We start from the raw sequence: 22666 nt of genomic DNA on the forward strand, positions 1-22666 counted from the left end.
TTACTAAAAGTAGGGTTCAGGGACCTACAGCGGGCCCTCAGGTGGCTTCCAGAGCCTCTAGTTAAGCAAGGGTCTTGCTCAATGACATAATACACAAATATAAATCCATGAATCAAGTTAAGGGTTGCAGCCTAAAGTGTATCAACTAGTTAATGATGTCATAAAGTCAATACTGTATTATAGATGTAGCTCTGTGGACAGTCACTGCTTAATTCACTACAAGGTAACCCAGTTAAGTGTATATTAATGGCTTGCAGTTTCCCAGTGCCAATTCAAAACCAATAAAAATCATACCATTATACTGTACGGTCTAACAGGAGTCCACTGTTTACTGAATGACGTGCAATATGAAAGAATTGAGTCCTTGTAAAATCAATCCACGTGACTTTATTGCATTAGTACAGGTTGCTGTATTATGTTGACATACCAAGTGATACAAGGACATAAAACACACGGCTTTGTTGAAGTACCTACATGTACAATTCTCTCCTGAGTGCAAACAGTTGCAGTGTGTAATACAAGACATACAAGTGCAAGTTTCTGTAAATGGAACAAAATATGCCTTCATACAAGAAAGGAATCATTTACAGCATAGCATGGGGAGAAAACCTGTTATTATTTATTTACAAAACACTACCTGAGCTGCTGGATATTGAAATATTGCATGTTTGAATTAAGATTTTTTTTTTATAAAAGATCATTTAGTGACCCCTGGAAAAAAATACAGTACAACAGAGAAGGCCTAGTAAAGCATGAGTAAACCATTACTGTTCCTAACTGTTTATCCACCATGAATAAGACAGTTAAACTCTACACCTTCTGGTGACTGAAGGCTTTGTACCAATACTTTAAAGCTCTGAGGAGCGAACTATCACTAGAATAAAAAGAGGAAGCTACAGCACATCTTGACAGCAGTGCTATTTATGATAGGAATTATTGCTGTAGTTTAAAGCCTCCACATGAATTCATTTATTTGCTTGGTCATTTTCTTTGTCATTGGAAAACCTGCCCGAAAAAATAGGCAGATATTGCTCACATTTAGAAAGCAGGATGGATGGCAACAGTCCGCAGTGTTTGTTGCTTGAGATTCCAGGTTGGTGATACGGGAGTGTACAAAAAAAATACCCACGACCCATTTGTTGTTACTAGCAGAAGTTTTCCCTCTATCAGAATTTCATTGATACAGTAATAGTATATGATGGGAGCACATCGTAAAGAAGAACACATAAATCATACCCAGTGCGGGCTGCCTTTGGACGACACACCTGGAGCGAGAGAGTACACTATCTTACTCACGACTCGATTTCTAACGGCACTGTGAGTGTCTTTGTTCAATATTTCATCCGCTGCGCCTTTATCAGAAGCACCAGAGCTCCTGTTCTCTCCTGCAACCTGTTGGCTCCAGGAGGACAGTGACCGGAGCGCAGAGTAAAGCTCGTCTCGAGCAGCCGTGACACTCTGAAGAAAGGGAAGCTGCAGGGACGGCGTCAGCGCTTCTTCCTCGGACAGACCGGTGATTAGCTCATCAACAGCTTTGGCAGAGGAGGAGATCAGCTCTCTGCAGTGGCTGAGGTTGGAGTCGGTGTCTTTTCCTGGAAGGAGGATGATGGTCAGACACAGGAAATGACACCTTCAACAAGAATCTGGTTCATTTAGCCTGTGGGTGGTGTCGTTCATGCTGCCAGCATCAAAGCTCCAGATATTATTGCAACGATAATGAACAAATCAAACAGACTAGGGTTTAAAGACACACAAATCAGAATGCTATGCCATCATATAAAACAAAATAAGATCTGATTGGCTGAGACACGCCTGTCACAGCACAACAGTTCATTATACGTACTGATGCACCGACAAAACATTGAATGACAATATTCAGTAGTTACTAAGTTAGTACATAACTAATACAGTGACATTGTACTTTTCAGCTTTTCCTGAAATTGCCTCTTTGTACTGTAACTGGCCTTTCAGAAAATCATCTTTATGAATTAAAATAGTGACAGTCAAAAAGCAAGGACAATTGGCTTTGGACAAACTGTTTCTTCTAGTGCTTTTGACCAATGGATGCATACTGATACTGCACAATGTAAGTTACACTGGACAAGAGTTTTAGCTTAACAGCCAGGCTGTGTGTGTGTCAGAGGAGTCACCTCTCAGAGCAGTAGACAGACAGGAATGCAGCTGTTTAATGGCCTGGTTCAGCTGGAACAGCTTGGTCGCTGTAGTCCTCAGTCTCTGCAAATGGGAAGCTGAGGCCTCCTCCCCCTCCTCCTCCTTCTCCTCCCCCTCCTCCGTGGCTCTCTTCTGTTTGAAAACATGAACACGCCCAAATAATTAATACAAGACGGAGCAAATTAACAGGACTAAATGTAACGCAACCAACAATTACGTCATCAAAAACACACACACATACAAGAAAAGGCATATTATTGGACAATCCAGTATACAATTCATTAAAACAAATAGACTTACTCAATTGTTCACAACTGAGCTCAACTCAAAAAAATATCTCATAGCCCTTCTGTCTATGAAAGTGGAATCTTTTTTGTAGAGATTAACATGTTCACAACTGGTCTTGATATTCTAAGCAGGGACCTTTTAGTTGTCAGTTTCAATTCAGCAGTTAGCCTAACGGCACATCAAGAATCACACAGACGCATGCAAACACAGACACACAGAGCTGCAAATGATGTCACTGACTAATGACGTCGCTGAATTAATGGGGCTTCCATGGTAATGTGTTCTTTTCAATGACATAAACCCAACGGCCTCGTTCCCAGTTCACTACAGTATAGAAGAAAATGGAGAGAAAAAAAGCTTCTTTTAAAAGCTGTAAATGGAAAATCCTTTGTTTAATTATCAAATGTAAGGTTTAACAATTTTTTGTCTCTACATTTTCTTTTAAATAAAATAATGTACACATTCATGTAATTGCCTTTTTCACTACTCTTTGAAAAGGCTCATTTTTCACCATTTATACCAACACTAGAATTGCCCCTTTCTGAAGGACTGCAAACTATAACAGATGCATTTACATCCATGATTATGCACATGTGCAGTCCTGTGTTGTCTTGCTCTAGTCTAGACTATAACTCAGGTTTATTTGACTACAATAACATTGTGGGCGGCGAAATGCCCTGCGCCTATATGTGTCAATGACTGGTTTTAACAAATAAAAACGGCTACTTTGTGTGGCTAAGATAACGGCAAACAAGCCTGTTAGCTGTGACTGATGCCACTTCATTCAACACATTCATTACCTGAACGATCGTCAACGGGCAACTGCAGAGAGATAAGCCTACAGAGCATTGAGCTTTACAGGAGCAATAAAGGCTGAGTGGCATCTTTAACAGGGCTGCTGTGTGTGTGTGAGTATTAATCTGCAACATTTAAGCCTGTGTCAGGACGGAAGATTGTTTTAACCGTTATATATCCAGGGAAGATTTGCCGAGCATGAAGTCTGTCTTTCAGCCACAGTTTACCCAGACAAATACCAGAGATAGCCCATAGCTAATGACATATATCAAATTCATATACTTTATTAGAGGCCTTTTTCCCACCCAATCGTATCTAGTTTGAAGATGGCTGTGCTGCTGAAACTCACCGTGATATGGCAACGCATGTAGTTCTGTAGAGCATGGGCTAAGTCAAGCGCCTTAGATTTTAGGCTCTGCAGAACCTGTAAGCAGAGATGGGTTATCAATGATGCAACCTCATTTTAAGAATATTTACCTATACGGAAATTAAATTATCAACACAAAATTAAATTATACAACCATGAAAACTTAAAAAAAGAAGTCAGGTTTTGATCTCTTACTGGGTTCCTGGGGTAGGCCAGCTGAGCCTCTCTCAGCGTTTCTCTGGTGATGGAGAGGCTTTCCTCCAAGAGATAGCCAACGCCCATGTTGGTCCCCCTCACCAGACGCATGACAAATGATTGCTGAAAAGATGTAACCATATAATAAATATAAATCATATTTGTATCATCATATTTTTTGAGAACACTTTCCTAGTCCTTCACCGAAAGCTACAAGATATGCCTGGTGGGATTGTGAGAAGCATAGCCCGACTGACATTGGATGTTTGAGGCAGATACTAACATTGATACTGAGAATTAAGAATAAAAAAAAAAAATATAGGATTAACGATACATCGGCCGATAGTGTTTTCTATATTTAAAGAATAATGAGCAAGACATATATTAAGCGGTACATTTTAGGGTGTAAATATACACTTGTTACTTCTCTCTGGTCAACAAACAATGTTATGGTGACACTGTTCCTACATGACCTTGTTTGGCATTTCTGTACTAGTTTTTTTTGTTACTTGTTATTGCACATCAACAAATCAACCATTATTCAGTGGACCCCAGAGCTTTGACAGAGATACAGTCTCTGCTGCGGTATTAATGGTGGCGTTACCTTGCCTGTGGCCTGGGCTCCCCGCTCCATAGCGTTCAGCGGCATGCCCGTCACCGCCGCCAGATGACCAAGTGCAAGCAATGCTGCGTCCAGGCACTGGCTGCTCTTCCTCCGTGCCTCCGTCACCATCGATGTGATCTCAGATTCACAACCCTGGATGGGTGAAACATTCCCATCATCGGTCAACATCAGGTCAGCACAAACAGAGAAATAGGTTGAACGGTAAATCAATGCAAGCAAGTCAACAACATAGACAATATCATGGTCAGAGAATTAAAAAAATAAAAATAAATAAGGAGAGAGAGGAAAATTATGTTTAGGGTTTAAGGAATTTTGATTTATTTTCCATATATTCATGTTCAATTTGGAGCTCACGGTTGAGAATTCCCTCCACTTTGAGCTCCATCTATGGAAATGGCAAACAGCTCTGAGCTAAGAAACGTCATCTAATGCTCTACATTTATGATTAGCCATCTCATGTCCAAATTACACCGAATAGAAAATAATTTTCTAGCTCAGATTTGCACTCCTTTCAACTAATTTGTATACTGCAAATGCCTATAATGTAGTGTGGTGTATATTTAGTGTTTACCTGAATGAGCAGCTGGAAGAATCCCCCCATCTTCTTGACTTGGCTCTTGAGTTCCTCAGCGATGTTGTAGAGCCGGCCGGAGGAGGGTCTAACGCTGGCCAACCACTGCATGGTAACAAACACCATGCTCTCTATGGCTGTGGTGGCCTTCACCAGTTGAGTCTGGGCCACTGAGTTACACAGAAACACTGCAGGAGAAAAAGCTTTAATACTTTCACCTACTCATTCATTTAGAAAAAGATAGAATAGTCTACACTGTAGTTAAAAACTGAATAAATGGAAGAATTTTGCTTGATTTTTTTTTCCATTACCAAAGAATTAAAGTTTGAAGCTCATAAACCGTTAAATCTCACCATTCTCTTGGCTGTCATCGTCCAGACTATCGTATATGTCCGATATGGTTTGGACCGCCACACACATCAGGTGTAGATCAGAAGCCAGCCTGTCTGCCATGCTCTCTTCTGTCCCACTGCAACCTCGCAGACGGGCCACCGACTGACCAATCAGCTCCTTGCAGATGCCCGGCAGGGCAGAGTCTGTGCTGCTGGAATGGGTGGAGGGCGGTTTGGCCACACCCATCAACCCTGGGACAAAGACACACCGACGAGTTGGGGTGTGCAGACCGGACTTCACTGGACCTCATTCTTACAACAATGTGTCACAAATTTAGTTCGGTGCCTTACCAGCAGACTGTGAGGAGCCGTTGTGGAGGCTCTGAATGGGATGGACCCGGATCTCGTAGAGACGCCCTGAGATTCTCCTACTTTTCAACAAGCTCCTGCTCCTGATGCCAAACAAACCAAAAGCAAAACCCTGAGTTCCCTTCCATTAGAATTTAGAAATATTAGGCATGTTGATGGTCTCATTCAGAATGACTTGGAGCGTCAGAGTATTTTAGCCTTTGAGAACACACCAAAACCTTATTCTTACAACATTAAGTGCAAAAACTATTTCACACGCTGCAGGTTAAATGAACCACTATTGAAGTCTGTTACTCTCTGCACAGCCTGTCATATTTTTTATTTGTGTGGATTTCCTTAATGGAGCCGAGTGCCATGTTTTTATGCCAACATTGTAATGGGGGGGATTGGAGATAGACTACATTTACCCCACATACACCTCTTCTTAAGTGGACGTGATGCCATTAAGCGAAACATCAGATTGTTGCAGTTTTTCATATGAGGATGTCCTAACCTGCTTCGTGTTACTGGCTCTGTTAAATAGATAGAGAATTTTTATTGATTTTTTTACACAATTTTTCGAGCTCTATTCACTCGAGGAGCAAATTCGAGTGAATGGAGATCTAAAAACTTTAGGAAGAGGAGTTAGTGTGAGCAGTGTTTCTCTCTATGTACGGTTGGACATGGTTACGGTTAAATTAGCAGTTCAGCCGGGCGCAGCTGTGAAATCTATTGTTCTTTTTCTTTTTAAGGAGTACATTTTACAGTGTTTTTGCTGACTCGTATATTCAGCCATAGAGGCCGCACGAGGCTGCAACTGGGACCCTCCAGGATTTTTTTACAGAGTAGATTTGACCGTGTTTTGGCTGACTCAGATATTCAGCCATATTCACAGCTGCAGCGAGGAGGATATGGTCGGCAGGGACCCTCCAGAATCTGAGCTGACTGGGGGAGCCTCTGCTCTGATTGCACTCCGAAGCAAACAGAAACGAAATCATTCTTCTGTCATGAACGCCAGCGTGGGCATTTTTGTTGGATGCTGTCGCCGACGATGACCCCGAGAGCAGGCCGTGTGTGCGTTACTGTGCATGAAAGTTTTCCTCCTCACTGGGCAGTTGAGTTCTTTGTTCGGTGTAAGAGAGAGAAGTGATTCCAGAAGGTGTAAGGTTGTATTTTTCTGTTAAGTGTAAGAATAATTCCGTGAGTTTATTTAGCTTCTTCACCAAATGTAGCAAACTCGCCGTTCGCGAACAATGCATCCTGGTACATGTAGACGCAGCCGGCACGGCTCTGCAGTCAATATAGCACGCACTCTGGAATTTATGTCTTCAGTGGACTACATTTACCATCAGCACTGATTGGAAATCCACATAAAATAAACGTGGCACTTTTTCCGTTTAAGATTATATGGTGTGGAATGTGTACATTTACACACAGGCTTGGTGTTATTTTTGCAAGGATGCGTGGTCATTTCATGTGGGGTTAAATGAGTTCAGGAGGAGAACACGTTCTCATTCCTGAACGACTGTGACCATAAGGATTAGGCATGGGTTTAATGGAGTCAGCCTCCCAGCCTGTGCCATGTGTCATTTGGCTGGGTCTGTTAGTAGTTCAGGCTCCACCAGGAGCCCCATAAACATACTTGACAAGAATAACAACAATGTGAGGGGAAAATGTCCGGGGTTCTGGTTGCAGCACAGGTGTGTGAGTGAGAAACACAGGGACCCTTTCCTTTTCTAAACCCCTTTGGCCTGCCTTCATGGAAATTAAATTAATAAACAGAGGGAAAATAATAAAAGAAGGAAATATTCTGCGGGCAGAGACTTCACATCAACTTTTCACGAGAGAAAGAAAGATGTGTTGACTGTCAAAAAGATGTGCCAGGCTGTAAAACACATTGGTGGAAACAAGGAGGACTTTGTGAAAATAACCAAAATCTTCCAAACAGTTTGACAAAAATGACTTTCCGTGTTCCATCCACATCCCGTTCAACTTTCCATATACAGTTCATCCATTTTGCCTGATGCATTGTTCACATTAAAAGAGTGCAAGAGGTTGTGAGTTCAGTTGGAGGGCTGTGGGTTTAAGACCCACACAATGTCAGGCAAAATGCCGGCACTGCAAACTCTCAGAGAGGCAGTCCTGTACTCCCCTCAGGTGGTTTGAACACTTGCCTACTTACACATTTCAAGTAATTGGACAAGAATACCAACGCAATATCTAATGTAAATGTGCAGGTGATGTGCTGAAGGAGGAATTGATGGATAGGGGGGGAAGAGGAAGAGCTGGATAATTACCTTCGGCGTGAGAAGGAGGAGGTGGAAGCAGAGGAGGCCGATATATCTTGCTCCCACTCATCATCAGGGTCGTAAAACACATCGTCATCTTTAGAGGTGGAGTCCCCCTGCAGAGAGTAAACTATTGCTGACATGGGGAAATTGGCACTTGATCTGATGTCACATGCAGTGTGCAGGACTCAACAGGCATCATACATATCAGAGTAAAATGCAAATACACAAAAGCTTCCTGTGAACCTTCAAGCATTTTGCTGGGAGTTGTTTATCAGCTGATCATGAGATTATTCGGTGCAAATTATTCATTATAAAGAACCGTATGAATATGTTTATGATTGTATTACATCATAACATTCCATAAAAACTGTCTTAAGGATCAATCCAGCCATATACTATCAGCATCACGTATTCAATGAAAATTAGAGGTAGCTTGAGTCGATGTAGCAAGAGTATGTTAATTTACAATTTGTTGTTTACTCCAATTTTCATTAAAAAAAAAAAAAAAAAACTTTAATCAGAGGAAACGTCTTTAGACGTTATTCTTTACGCTCATTAACTCGAAAAACAGATGACTTGAAAGGCAAAACTGATACGAGGCAGACCTGGTCGAGTTCCCTCATGGCTGCAATGTTGTTTTGGAACTTGTCCAGGCTCCAGAAAGTGGAGATCCCCAGCTTTTTGTTTTGAACCCGCACCTGTAGCAGACCACCCTCCTCCATGTTCTCATTTCCAGAGCTTTCATGTCTACAACAGAAAAGAGTCAGATTATTTGGGCGCAGTTTAGTGACCATGATACCTGCTTGTGACATCTCAATGGGTATTATTGATGGGTTTGTAACCTGTCTAATGAAATCATATCATGTGTAAACTGTGGCCCGATCTTGCATGTTCCTACCTGCTGAAGACTGTGCTTTTCTTCAGTTGAGCACTGATCTTGTTAGCTTCCTCAATCATCAGGGACAACTTCATGGCATCCCATTGTGGAGAGACTGAAATACAGAAGTGAAACATGTTAACCTCACCACAACCAAGAGCATCTGGCTTAGACACTTTTTATTTCAGACTGATTCAGTTGGGATTCACTGCATATAAGCCGTTTAAAAATACTAATATATACTATAACTGTAACTTTTGATATTCAAGGACATCATTTAAAAACACTTCACTTGTGATTCTAAGGTGTCCATCAGTCTTCTACACTCTGTCAGTGAAGGTAGAGGGGCTCCCAAATGCTCAGCTTCTAGGATATATATACACCGTACGTTGTTGACTTTGCTTTCATCACTGCCAGTATACTGATCATGAGGCAACAGGAAGCTTAGGTTCCTTTATACCAACACTAAATTGAATGGAAATAGGAGATAGCAATATAGTCAAGACTCCACATAACCCATCTATCTATGCTGGAAAGTGATAACAAAACCTGGACTCTTCTGCTCTGCTTTGGCCTTAGTGAGTGACACATCAAACTCTCTCTGCTCCAATGTCTCTGGTTTAAAAGAACAACCCCACCCATCTGGAACTGAATGCATATGGTGTGAACTGTCAGTGTGGGTCCCAGCTCCAGTGTGTGCTTAGTAGTGATAGAAAGCTCTCACCATTTCGGAGAGTGTGGTTTTCCCTTAAGGCTCTTCTCTTCTGCATCTCCTCGAGCTCTTTGCTGATCTTTCGCTTCTCTGCCTCCAGGGCGTCGACAATCCTCGCTTGACACACACTGTGTTCCTCCATCGCCTGGAGTGATCATCATTGTAAATGTACACCATATTAAAAACCACCAGACCAAGACATTATGCCTAAAAGTCAAGCTCCACCATGACTCAAAACACACCCCAAAAAGCCCATCAGATAATCATCTTCCATTTTTTTGACCAAACAAAACCTTCCCAGCAAAAACAATAGTGAACTTCATTAAAAGGTGAGAAGGAAATGTAACATTGCCCCGCATTGTTCTGGGTCCTGACCTGGGCCTCCATGTGCAGGCGGACTCGTTTCTTGTGGGTGTCCACCTCCTGCTCCAGCACCAGGTTGGCGTTCTTTAGCTCTGCCATCTGGCTAGCCACCCTCTGCTGGTCCAGCTCCTGTCGATGCTTCCGATCAGTCTCCTCGTTCTGAAGAATTATATTTTTATTAAGTGATGGTTGAACATATTGACGGGGTGTAAAGGATAGATTATACATGACAAGAACCAGTTGATTATTCTGCAATATAGTACACAAAGTTTAAGACAATATACTTATTTTGTCACTTCTGTAACACCGTTATGCAAATTACCTTATAATGACTTTAACAGCAGTACAGAATGTCACCACACTAACAATTCAGTACGAGTGGAAAGTAGAATGTTACATATGTTGAGTAGAAAACAAGAAGTGAAGGTTTTGTGTACCAGCTCTCTCTCCAGGGCTCTGATCCGGTCCTCATAAAGCAGCTTCTGGTCAGAGAGCTCTTTCTGGGCCACCTCTTTTGCCACCTGGATTCCCTGCATCATCTCCTCTTTTGCCTTCAAATGGGCTTCTTCAATTTCTGCCTCCAGCCTGGGAGACACAAAGACGGCTTAAGAGGAGTTGTGATTTCGATATTTGGTACAGGAATTTTTCTTATCTGGTCTTTTTAACTCACTGAGCTCTTTGAGCCGTGAGTAGCTCATTTTTGGCGAATTCAAAGTCCTTGTGGCCATCGCCTGCGCCTGTCCAGCGTGACACCCGCTTCCCAGACTGCACCTCTGCTGGATGATTGAAGCGGAAGTAGTGGTCTCCACCAAGAATCACCCTGTCGCCCTGCAAAGCAAAAACATAGAGATGAGAAGAGTTCAATTCATTAATCAAATGGATGAACAGGTTGGTCATATTGAATTTAACTGGTGAGTTTAGATTAGATAATAGCATACTGAGTTAGGAGATCTCTCTGATCTACTTACATGGTGTAGGACGGTGGATTCAGATACGAGGTTTCCATTAACAAACGTCTTGGCATTGTCCGTGGGAGTGATGCTGACAGTGCCCTGGATGTTGATTATCACACTAAAACAAACCGAAACAATGCATGTATAAAATAATCATGTTGAATGCATGCTAAAAAGAATAAGATGGGTGATAGCCAGATTAAAAAGACGGCTGGATGAATAACAAAAGCAAAAAATGTCATGATTAATAAATGAAATGTCAAAGACACTGTACACTCTAAGTATTAAAACTAAATCTTGCAGTGGCGCATGGATGGGGTAACATATACTATATGCCCCTCCAGCGTTGCTGTTTTTTTTTACCAGTGTTGGTCAGCGATGAGCGCTCCAGTCAGCTGGATGTCATGCTTGGACTCAGACTTGAGCTTGCCCACTGTGGTTCGACCCTCTCTGATCATGTAGAGAAGCATCTCAGACAGCTGAGGGTCCTCGTTCAGATTCACCAGGTTAGGAAGACGATTGTCCACTTTAAATGTCACACCGGCCTTCTGAAAATGACGAGAACGTTTTTTCTTGTTAGTATGTGGACACAAGAAAAATAAAGTATGTATGTACAGTAGGAAAGTAAAAAATATATAGAATGAAAGATTACCTGCAACTCTTTGGTCTCTTCACGTTTGCGTATTTCAGCCTGCTCCAGTTTCTCTCTCCATGCCCTGCCAGAAAAGAAGATCAGATATAAATTAAATCGCCTCATATCAAATTATGCCATGATTCGATCAGATGTATCCCCTCATCAATAAAGTATCAACCTTCTCACTAACTTTAATTTAATAAAAAAAAAAATTATGTTTGAATATGAGGCTTATTTCACCTATACACAACAAGTAAGAATGTAATTTTTGTACGTTAGTTATATTCCATTTTCATGTGGTTAAAATATATGCAACACTGCGCAACATGAGAAAAAACAAAACACTATGAAAACAGAACAAATACATGCAAACATATCTGCAAATACAATTTAACAAAAATGTATGCACTTTGTTACCAGGGTTCTCTAAACTGCGGAAATCTGCTACAGCTTTTACTATGACCTCCTCAAACAGCAGACACCTTACATCTTGGTCTGTTGCGTCATATAAAACGAAACAAAAAGAGCTCTAACAATTATTGCAGTGATACTGACCGGTTGGCCTCGACCATTTCTCTCTCTTGCTGACAGAGTTTGTTCCTCAGGCCAGCGATCTCCTGCTGGAACAAACTGACCCGCTCTGGTTGGACGCCCTGAGAGCTCATCTGGGCTGACCGCAGCTTCTCCACCTCCGCCTTCAGCTCTGAAAACAGCAAAGTTTGTCCAAAATTATTTGTAAAGATGAAGTTTGGCAAACCTTTTAGAGCAAATATACACATAAATTATTACAGTCAATGTTGAATTCAAGGGAGTGACGTTAAAGTCCTGAAAGTGTTTCAGGATGTGACTTCAACAGAGGCTACAGATAATAATCAGTGAACAGTCAAACAACGTCACTTATTGAAGACTATTTACTGAGCAATATTGACCTGATTTGTAATGTTTGAGTCATATTAACACACACACACACACACACACACACACACACACACACACACACACACACACACACACACACACACACACACACACACACACACACACACACACACACACACACACACTGATAGGGGTTGTGATAGAAATAAATCCACAGCAAGAGCTCCCCTTAGTGCTAAAAATGTCAAACGGCAGCACAATCATCTCATGAAAAATAATCCTTGCATGACAGTTAGCTGCCGTGTGCGGCTGACAGTGCATAAATAAGGCCCAGAGGCAAGGTTAGGCCTTAGATGAACTGGGGAGTGCGTAAGCTGGTGATGAATTGATGGACAGACTGGCGGGTTAGGGTGAGAAATGGAGATCAAGAGCAAGACACAAATTTACATACAAAGAAAGAGAAACAAAGAGGGGCTGACGACAATGGACAGAGAAAACATGCTCTAGGTTTAAAAAGCTTCTTGCAGTTATTACAAAATAAAAATAGGTCAGAGCTCAATAAAGCCCAACAGAGATCTTTTGAACGTGGATGTTTTGAGTGGCTGACCTCTGATGAGCTTGGCGCTGGTGTCCTCGTTGACTTTGGCCACGTTAATGATGGTGCGGGCCTGCTGGGCGTAGCGCAGAGTGCTGAGGCTTTCCTCCACATTGCTGCCCGCCGGGCTCAGTGTGGCGATCATGGCCGTCTTGGAGTTACCGCCAAGGCTCTCTTTCAACAGCCTGCGGAAGAGGGAAAAATTGGATTTGGTCAGGATCATTCTTCTAATTTGGAAATGAGATCTGCTTGACTACTGTAGGTGGAGAAAATAAATTAAAAAACTACTACGCGTGCACTCTGATCTCTCACCACGTCAGCACAGACTCTCTGTACGGTGTGAAGACCTTCTTGCTCGTCAGCGCTTGTTCCGACAGCGCAGAGATGACTTTTCCAAGGGTGAGCAAGGACTTGTTGATGCTCGCACCCTCCTGCAACGACAGTCAAATTAGCATTTCTTGTTTTGAAGTGTAAGTCGATGACCAGATATTGAGCATATGGGTCTGAATACAACCAAATCTCTTCTAAATCCCAATTGATACATTTAGGCAAACACAACTCAAGATTACCTGATTGTTATTGATTCATGCAGCCTGATTTTTTATTAATTAGGTTTGAAGTCTTATGATGACAAAAAAAAAAAAAAAGATGATTAATAATGACGTGAAATGGAGAAAAGCTTGTTCTCACGATCAATCAGCAATAACCAAGACTAGTATGGTGTGTGTGTGTGTGTGTGTGTGTGTGTGTGTGTGTGTGTGTGTGTGTGTGTGTGTGTGTATATCCACCCTGAGTCGGTCTCCACTAGTCTGGGCTGAATTACAGCGCTCGCTGCCTGCCAGGTCCACCAGGTTGATCCGGCTGATGATACTGTGGTCGTGTTCCTCACCCTCCACAAACTCCGTCTGCACACAAGCACGCACAGACAAACAAACGGGTAAATTGAGTAACGAGAGAACACACGATGGCCCAAGTAAATTAGTGGATTTATTTACAGAATTTATAAGGCAACATACATTATGTGTGACATAAAGTAGAGTTGAGACGCGTTACCTGAGTCTGGGTCATAGTCAGGGTGAAGACGGAGTGAGATCTGGAGCTCTTGTCGTTCATTCCTGTAGCGGCTGTGGCTCTCTGCTTGTTGCCCAGCCCCAGCCAACCCTAAAGAAGGACAGTGAGAATTATGACTCAAACGTTTAGTTCTGCATTTCATCGGGGCCTCTACCAGACAATGAACCATCACTTGCTCGCTCATTCAAAGTTGTTCTTAGGTGCATTAACTAAAAGGCTGGCGAGGATCAAAAAGAAGAAAATACCTTGACAGCAGTTTGAACCTACCTGAATGTCGTTGTAGGAGCTCACAATATTCCTGTGAAGAAATTCCAAAGTGAGCAACTCTGCAAATCACAGCAGTAGAGAATATTCTTTTGGCCTTTATTGAAGAGTAATAAAGCAAAGGAAAGTCAAAGGTTTCTTACGCAGAGAGGTCAGCAACATAGGGACCATGGACTGGATGTTCTCTCACTCTCAGCTAGAAAAGCAAATCAACAGAGTTTGATCTTGGCTGTACAACATTTTCAGGTTAGTCAGTCCTACCAATGACCATACAAAATTGCATGCATTAAACATAATGAGCAAGGGTGCATTTCTAAAATCTGGGCTGATCAGATGTTCAATGCCATCTTGAGAATTAGAGTAAACTCCAAGAACATATCCAGTAGTGGCAAACTACTTACGGGCATCGTCCTCTGGTTCGGCTCATCTCTGGCCACCAGCAGGTCATGAATCTTCTCATTGTACACTTCAAAATAGCTCATCTCTACATGACACTTGACCTGAAATACAACAACCCGAAGTCATGCAACCAGAAAATTCACGTAAACGCTCAAAGAACATCTAATAAGTCAGAAGCATCAGTGATAAATCATTTCAAAGAGAGATCATACCTCTTCATCTATCATAGATGCCAATCTAGTAAAAAGCTCCTGGCAGAATCGTGGGATCACCCCTTCCTCTTCTCCAAAGCCCATCATCCTAAAACAACAATGATTTTAAATACCCACCAAGAGAACAAATTAAGGGCAAAAGAAATGACGATAATAAACTAAAAACACTCACGTGTACGACTTCCCAGAGCCCGTTTGTCCATAAGCAAACAGGCAGGTGTTGAATCCTTCAAAGGCCCTCAACAGCAGAGGTTTGGCCAGAGTCTCGTACACCGTCTGCTGGCTGGCGAAGGTGGAGTCACACTCATCCACCGAGCAGAAGGAGAAGTCATAGCTGAAGGTGTAGCTCTGTTTGGAGACCGGATGCTGGACAGCGGTCTCCTGACCGTTCATGAAGATGACCTGCAATGCCTTCTCTGCCTTCTCCCTGAGATTTACAAATAGTATTTCATTGTTTCATTCATGTAAGGCGCTTCCTTTGTCACGTCCCCTAAAGTTTCAGAAAAATAACAACATTCTTTGATGTTTCTGCAAGTCCAGTGTGTAGTTTATTTCCTGCTTACATCCAAATTAAAATGATGGGTTTTATCTCACAGGGTCTGATTACACCACATTTGTATCAGTTATAGCTGATTTATGCAGTAACTTTTGGAGACCCTGGACTCTGAGATGCTGACAGACATCCTCTCCTCCTGCACCACGTGACTCAGCCAGTAAAGACAAACATTGTATTACACACCTGGCATTGAACGGGCGCACGCGGACTGCGACAGTCACTGCGCTGTTTTCCATCTTAAATGAATCCTGTGGCTTCAGAGCCTCGCTGGGCCGGGACAGGAGGAGCTGCTCGGTGGATGCTGGAGCAGGAGTGGAGGTCCTGGTCTGGGTCACGTTTCTCTTCTGACTCGAGGTGGACGTCTTTCTCGAGTGCATCTTGACTGCGGACGCCTTGCAGACCCGAGGCGCTGGCACAGGTGTTGTGTCCCCCGTTAGGGGTTTGGGCCTCGTCAGACTTGCAGACTTGACTGCCACTGGTTTAGGAGCGTCTTTCCCCGCCAGTCTCTCGAACACGTCTCTCTTGGCGGCGATTTTCTCAAACGGGGTCTTTCTAGTGGGGGTTTTAAAGGTTTGGGCCTGGTCTTCTAGCTGCCTACTCGTAGAAGACGAAGAGAAAGAAGGCGTTTTACTGCACGCCAGCCTCCCCTGGGTCTCCAAAGCAGCAGCTCTGCTCTTACAGGCCGTTTCTCTTAAACTTATCGACCTGAATACACTAGCTGTCCTGCCGTTTGGTTCACTGAGAACTTTCGGCGTCGTCTGCGGGGCGGTGCTGCTAACCCCGCGCTGCCCATGTGCGCTTTTATCCATCGAGGGCGTCCTGGTCCTGCGCTGCAGAGTCGGCCTCTTCTCCACCGGAGCCGGTGTGGTCTCCAGGCTGCGCCCCAGCAGAGTTTTATCCGGTCTTCCGGAGCTGCTCTTCCTCCTTGACCTCCTCTGCAGAGTGAGTCGGCTGCGACCAGGAGCCTGGATGACATACGTCCTGTTGACTTGTCGACTTTTATCGGACGACCTCCTGCTGTCTTCACACGCAGAGTCTTCGGATGTTTTGTCAGTTTTGCTCACCGGCGTGTCCGTCGCTTTCCGCTCCGCCAGGCGCTCTCTGCCCGGTGTCCTGGATGCTGGCGGTGCCATTAGATGCTCATAATAAGCTGTATGCTTCCTCGCTTGTACACTAAATAACGACATGGCAGTCGGTTGTTAAAGATTAAAAAAAACGTCCAAATGAGCTTAAACGTTAACGTCACTGGTTAGCTAAAGTCAGCTAACGGCAATTTCACTCCGGTTGCTTTAACTAGCTACAGCAATACACACTATGTAAGACATGCGGGAGGACAGCTCAGCATGTTGGTTAAAATATAAATAAAAACCCGATATGTGTTCAGTCAACAGAGTTCCCTCAGTTTGTTATTGTCCCGTCGTCTCTTCCGCTTTCGCCCGCTTCAATTTCAAATCGTCTCCGCCAGTGATAGCTGATTGGCTGAAATCTAGAGAATAGTTACGTCACCTCTTGGTCACATGTACAAGTACCCGAGGCTGACGCTAGATGGCAGCATAACCGCGGTTATAATGTTGTGTAGCGACAATAAACTGTAGCTGGCTGTAATTGTATCTCAGTGGAAAAATTGGGCTACTCATGTTCTAAAATTAGCATCCTGCCGTTTAAAAAAGTGACGTACACTCCACAGTTTAAACAAAAATATCCTAACCTCTCTGCTGAGGAAGACTGCGAGATACTGTTGAAAAAGCTCCAGAATGTATTTATTTTTGTCTGGAATTAACTTTAACTTAGACACTCAAATACAAGTTTTGGTCAGTCCTACTGATTGTACCATCAGCTAGAGACGGTTCTGAGGTAGGGTGGATTCAGTGGCTTGCTCAATACCACACATACCACTTAAAAAACAGCAAATTACTCATTTATTCATTCATGTGCAATATAAAAGTTGACAATGTATTTTAAAATCAAGATCTTCTGATCAAAAACAATATGAAACAAATTCAAAAGCTGTGTCATTTAATGTTTTAAAGACAGCATTGCAGTAGCAGGAAATACTGGATTAGAGGATACGTCTATATAAAAAATGTCTAACATTAAGCCATTTATTGAGATGTCAAATTCACATTTATTTTTTTCAATAAACAAAATAAACATTTACCAAATAAATAGACACCTTTGCAGGAATGATTGGAAGTACAGACTATTTCTTCCGACGGTCGTGTTTCCTAATGATGTCTAAGAGGTTGTTCTTAGTGACCAGCGTGTCGTCGGACCCTTGCTTGGCCTTTTGTCTTTCCCTCCTCTGCTGCTCGTGGAGGTGGGGTGAATTAAGGAGCTGAGGTGGCAGGATGGACCCCGTGGGCTTGACCCGCTTCACCACCTCTATGAATAGACGTTTGTTGTTGTTGTTGAGAAAGGTGATGGCTGTTCCTCTGTGTCCCAGTCGACCCGCCCTGCCAACCTGGATGGGAAGAGATGAAGGATGTCGTCTTATGTTGCTTTAAAAAAACAAACAACATCAAAATGACACACACTCTGAAGTTACACTTCACCACTGTTCTACTCCAGGTGTTATTACCAACCTGATGGACATACTCATCCATTGTGTTTGGCATGTCAAAGTTAACCACCAGTCTGACGTTGACTAGGTCCAATCCTCTGCCCAGCACACCTGTACTGATTACCACTTCAAAGTCTCCATCCAGAAGACCCTGAGGATGACACAGAGCAAATATTACACTGTCATGTTAAGAATTGTCAAAACCCCAAATGTTGTGAATTACTTAATTTTCACCAACCAACATAAACATTAGCATGGTTAGGACTTAAATACTGGAGAAAATATGTACGCTGCAGGATTTTAACATGTAATTATAAACTTTGATGGTTCTGATGGTTGGTCCATCTTTGTAAACAATCACACCACAGAAATTAATTTTACATTATGGTTGAGATCAAAACGTTTCCAAAGATACCAAGTTTACATTTAGTCACAGCAAAATGTGCACCTTGTATATTTCCATCTAATGTAATGGTGCAGCCATACAAAAATGACATTAAGTTGAATATTTTCTCAGTGTACTGAAGAGTATGAATAGCTTAAATGATGTGCTGGAACTAGCGGATATAGAACATACAGTAAATGCACTACAATGTAGTGAGGAATCCTTCATCTGGAACTTGTACTTATTTATTTCCTGTTCAGTGCGTTTAGCCTCAGCTCTAGGTGTCGGTTGCCTCCACCTAAAGGTTACTGAGGAGCAACTGCTATATATCCACTTGACAGTGCGTGTTCTAGCTGCCGCTGGCCTCACCCGGAGGATGCGGTTGCGTTCCCGCTGGCTCTTGTCAGAGTGGATTGCCACAGTTTTAAGGCCCGTCACCTTGGTGACCGCCTCGCACAGTAGATCAGCCCCCAGTTTACAGTCCACGAAAACCACCACCGGAGGCTGGTACAGTTTACTGTCCTGCAAGGCAGCAAGAGGAAAACAAAAGGAGCGGTGTTAGATTATAGGTTCTATATTTTCACATTCAGATATTTCCGTAACTCTATATACAGATTGAGCCCCTCATGTTGACTATTTGAGTTTTTCACTTTATAATTTACTGATCAGGCAGCAAGGAATTAAAAAAAATATATCTAAAATTGTGTGTCTTTACGTTCCAATACCCATACTGTTTAGTATGCAAGAAAATATGTAGTACCCCAATACATAGTATGTCAAATGCCAGAAATACTACGATATTCTACAACATGCTGTCGCATTTTGCCGTAAGCAAGTCTGCATGCTTTTCTGGCCATTCTGACCCACAATCCTTTGCAAAAGCAGATACTATGAGGAAGTAGAATGTCCCAGTTGAATGCATACTGCATGCAATAGTACGTACTTTGTAAGGGCAGCTGCAGTATGTTTTAAGAGTAAAAAGTATGCGATTTGGAACGCAGCTCCTATGATACCTTGCCAAAGGTGGCTTTTTAAACATTTGGACCGGTTCAAAAAGGTCAGAATCCTCCAGCAGATGTCCGTCACGACTTTTCCAGCCACACGCACTTGCACTGTCTGACATGCTAAAAAAAAAAAAATCATTCACCCGTTTGGCTGTATTTTTGGGATTGCTGCAACCAAAACAAGTTCAAGCTTGACAACCTGTAACAGATAAGTGACACCTTTCCCTGTTTTCTATCTGATCCCAATTTATATCTGTCCATTCATACCTGGACAAGGAAGGAATAGCGTTACACAGCCTAAATACATGTACTTAAAAAAATGTAAAAAATCACCATCACAACTACCCCCGCTACACAGAGAAGTAGCTCCCGCACCAACACACAATGGTCTAACAGCACTTCTTCACTGACTTAATTACAGCAGACCCTTCCTGTCCTGCCTTGTATAAACGGTCCAAGCCACTGCTGGGATTCCTGGAGTGGGGCCATGGCTCAGGCCCACCCATTTCCTCCAGATAGGAGCCGGGGCTGCAGAAATGGCTGTCTAAATATGGTGCAGTGGGAAGACTGGCCCTTGGAGCTTGAGGAATTACCACCTTTACACAGGCAGTTAATAAAATACCAAGCTGGTGCCAGTGCATATCGAGACTGAATAACTATAAACTACAACTTAGATAATTACCCACTTTCTGTGTTTTTTTTCACCCACCACTTCCTGGTTCCCCATAGAACAATTCATCTTTGTTTTAGACAAGAACAAAGAAAACTGCTGACCTTTTCAAAGAAAGCCTAAGTTGGCAGTGAAAGTGAGCTTCAAGGAGACCGTTAACATACCTCTTCAAGACATTGTTAAAAATCAAAACCTCAAGTCTATGACCTACATTGAGAATCTCAAACAGCTTCTTCTTCTTGGAGGGTTCCTCTAACCAGAGCAGGATCTGCCTCACATTGGCACAGGGCTGGTTCTTCTCTCCAATAGCAATACGGACAGGGTCACGGACCAATCGGGCAGCCAGCTCCTCCGTCCCTTTTGGGATGGTGGCCGACACCAGCAGAGTTTGGTGTTCTTCTGGGACTTGCTCCAAAACCTCCAGCACCTGCTGCTGGAAGCCCATCTTCAACATCGTGTCGACCTACAGGATACATCACAAATCCATGTGGCTCCAGGACTCTCTCCATTTCAAAATTGTATGATTTCTGCACACTTAAAAGTATATAACTTTACACTTGGAAAACTACTGTCATGCTGTTGGTGAAACCTTCAAATTTACAGTGTGTGTGTGATCCTAGCTTCTCTGTGTCAATTTTTTGAGGTAAGATAGAACATTTTTTGATCTCTAGAATACGTTCGCTGTGACTGAATTGTGATCAACATGCTGTGCACAAGGTGAAAAGTTGTACAGTGACAAGTGCATGTCGGGTGCTTTTGTGCATGTTAGCGGATGTGAGTTAGCCCCACTGGCTGGCTCATGATTTTTTTCGAACTAAGCACCTTTAAAGTTTATGTAATGTTGGAAACCTGAGTGCTGGACTGCCAGCAAATCGGACGTGTACAAAGTTTGTGACGTCGTACCTCATCAACCACCACAACCTTCACTTTGTCCAGCTGCACTGCCTTCTGCTTCAGGATCTCAAGCAGTCGCCCAGGGGTGGCTATGATAATCTAAAAAGGGGAATAATAAAAGAACATGATGCTGTGGAAAGGTGAAGACTCAAAAAACAAAAATGATTGTTAGAGGAGGAAATTACTGTAAAAACTGTACTTTGATGCTGCTTTTGAGGCGGTGGAGTTGTTGGGGAAGCGGCATGCCGCCCACCAGCAGTGCAGTTCTCATGTTGGGGAGGCCCAGCACCAACTCCTTGGCCTGCCTCTCTATCTGAATGGCCAGCTCCCTGGTGGGGGTCAGGATGAGAGCCACAGGCCCACTTACACTGTGTGCTGGTTTCTAAAAAAAAAGAAAACGTACAGAATCTTACTACAGGCAATCCCAAAAGCCTTAAGCTATGTAGCAAATGTTATGTTAGTTGCCTTACTGTACCTCCATGGCCCTCACTACCACTGGCAGCAGGAAGGCTACCGTCTTCCCTGAGCCTGTGTCAGCGCTGACGATCACGTCCCTGCCACCGAGGCCAACAGGGACCATCTGCATCTGGACGGGAGTTGGCGCCTCATAGCCGGCCTTTTTCAGGTTGCCACCAAGCGTGGCGGGGAAGCCACAGTGTTCAAACTCAATGATGGGTCTCCTGACGTCTCCCCCCTGGGTTTCAATGCCCAGCTCCCGTTTAATCCTCTGGACCTGCTCATCTGTTAGGCCCGCTATAAACAGATCGTCCCTGTAGGAGTAGCCGGCCTCCCTTTCACCCGCTCCACCAGCGTCAACTGTCGGCTGTTGAGGTCGAGTCCTTTCATCTCCATCTTTGTCCTTACGGGTAAACGCATCTGCCCCAGTCCCCATCCCCATTTGGGCCAGATGTTTGGCTTTGCACTCAAGACTGCAAACATCGTTGTCAGTGCTGTCACAAATGTACTCCCCATAGCGAGCACACATCACACAGACGGGCTCTCCTGGCTCTGGCCATCTCTGGCTCTTTTTGAATGATTTGACAGGTTCTTCCTCCTCCTCCTCCTCCTCCTCCTCCTCCTCCTCCTCCTCCTCCTCAGTATCATTTGAGTCAGACTTATGTCCATCTTCTTGCACTGAGCTCTCCGTCAAACCCGCAGAGTCTCCACCTGCTTGTATTGTCTCCTCCTGTGGTTTGGGGTCTTCATATGCGTCCTCCTCCTGAACAGGTGTTACTGACCCGCCTTGATCTTCTCTCTCTCCCTCGCCTACCTTGCTTTTCTTATTCAAAATGTGGCCCGATACCTGGGCAGGTCTCTTCACTTTCAGGGCTCTTGGCATAAACATCTTGATCGTTAACCTGTGAACACCAGATAAACAGATGTAAACATTAAGCTAGTGTCATGGAATTCGATGCCATAGTTTTGATAGAAACAACAACTTCTCAAAATGGTGGGAAGGCTGACTTGTGCTTGTACCGCATACAGCGATTCATATAAATGATGAGCATTAACGTTACACATACCTCCTTCGAACTGCTTCCAACGCGGTATCTTCCAACGGTTCAAAACAATCTCCCGACGCAGACTTATGACGTAGTTAATCTTGTATTGCATTTTGGGAAATGTGGTTCATAGAACAGCAGCGTATTTTTGC

General features: G+C 43.3%; 2 protein-coding genes across 2 annotated transcripts; both read right to left on the reverse strand.

Annotated features, from left to right (window-relative positions):
• Positions 1–386: 386 nt before the first annotated feature.
• kif14 (kinesin family member 14) lies at positions 387–16853 on the reverse strand. The gene is made up of 29 exons (XM_068707141.1): positions 15683–16853; positions 15116–15370; positions 14944–15031; positions 14734–14832; positions 14476–14528; positions 14336–14366; positions 14051–14158; positions 13786–13902; positions 13310–13428; positions 13010–13182; positions 12079–12226; positions 11542–11605; positions 11253–11437; positions 10905–11007; positions 10607–10764; positions 10374–10521; positions 9949–10095; positions 9586–9718; positions 8883–8976; positions 8590–8731; positions 7991–8097; positions 5697–5797; positions 5367–5597; positions 5014–5201; positions 4422–4574; positions 3818–3940; positions 3605–3679; positions 2151–2304; positions 387–1592 (listed from the first exon to the last, which is right to left on the reverse strand). The coding sequence occupies exons 1-29, from the start codon at positions 16684–16686 to the stop codon at positions 1231–1233; spliced, it is 4863 nt and encodes a 1620-aa protein (XP_068563242.1). The 5' UTR covers positions 16687–16853; the 3' UTR covers positions 387–1230.
• A 645-nt stretch (positions 16854–17498) lies between these two features.
• Positions 17499–22634, reverse strand: ddx59 (DEAD (Asp-Glu-Ala-Asp) box polypeptide 59). Its single transcript, XM_068707142.1, has 8 exons — positions 22536–22634; positions 21488–22370; positions 21212–21394; positions 21022–21111; positions 20330–20581; positions 18814–18966; positions 18082–18210; positions 17499–17960 (listed from the first exon to the last, which is right to left on the reverse strand). Exons 2-8 carry the CDS (start codon positions 22355–22357, stop codon positions 17700–17702), a joined length of 1938 nt encoding a protein of 645 aa, XP_068563243.1. The 5' UTR covers positions 22358–22370; positions 22536–22634; the 3' UTR covers positions 17499–17699.
• Positions 22635–22666: the final 32 nt, after the last annotated feature.

This window comes from Cebidichthys violaceus, unplaced genomic scaffold, assembly GCF_023349555.1.
Source record: "Cebidichthys violaceus isolate CVI_PGR_0920_01 unplaced genomic scaffold, fCebVio1.0.p SCAF_13, whole genome shotgun sequence".
Taxonomy (NCBI): Eukaryota; Metazoa; Chordata; class Actinopteri; order Perciformes; family Stichaeidae; genus Cebidichthys; species Cebidichthys violaceus.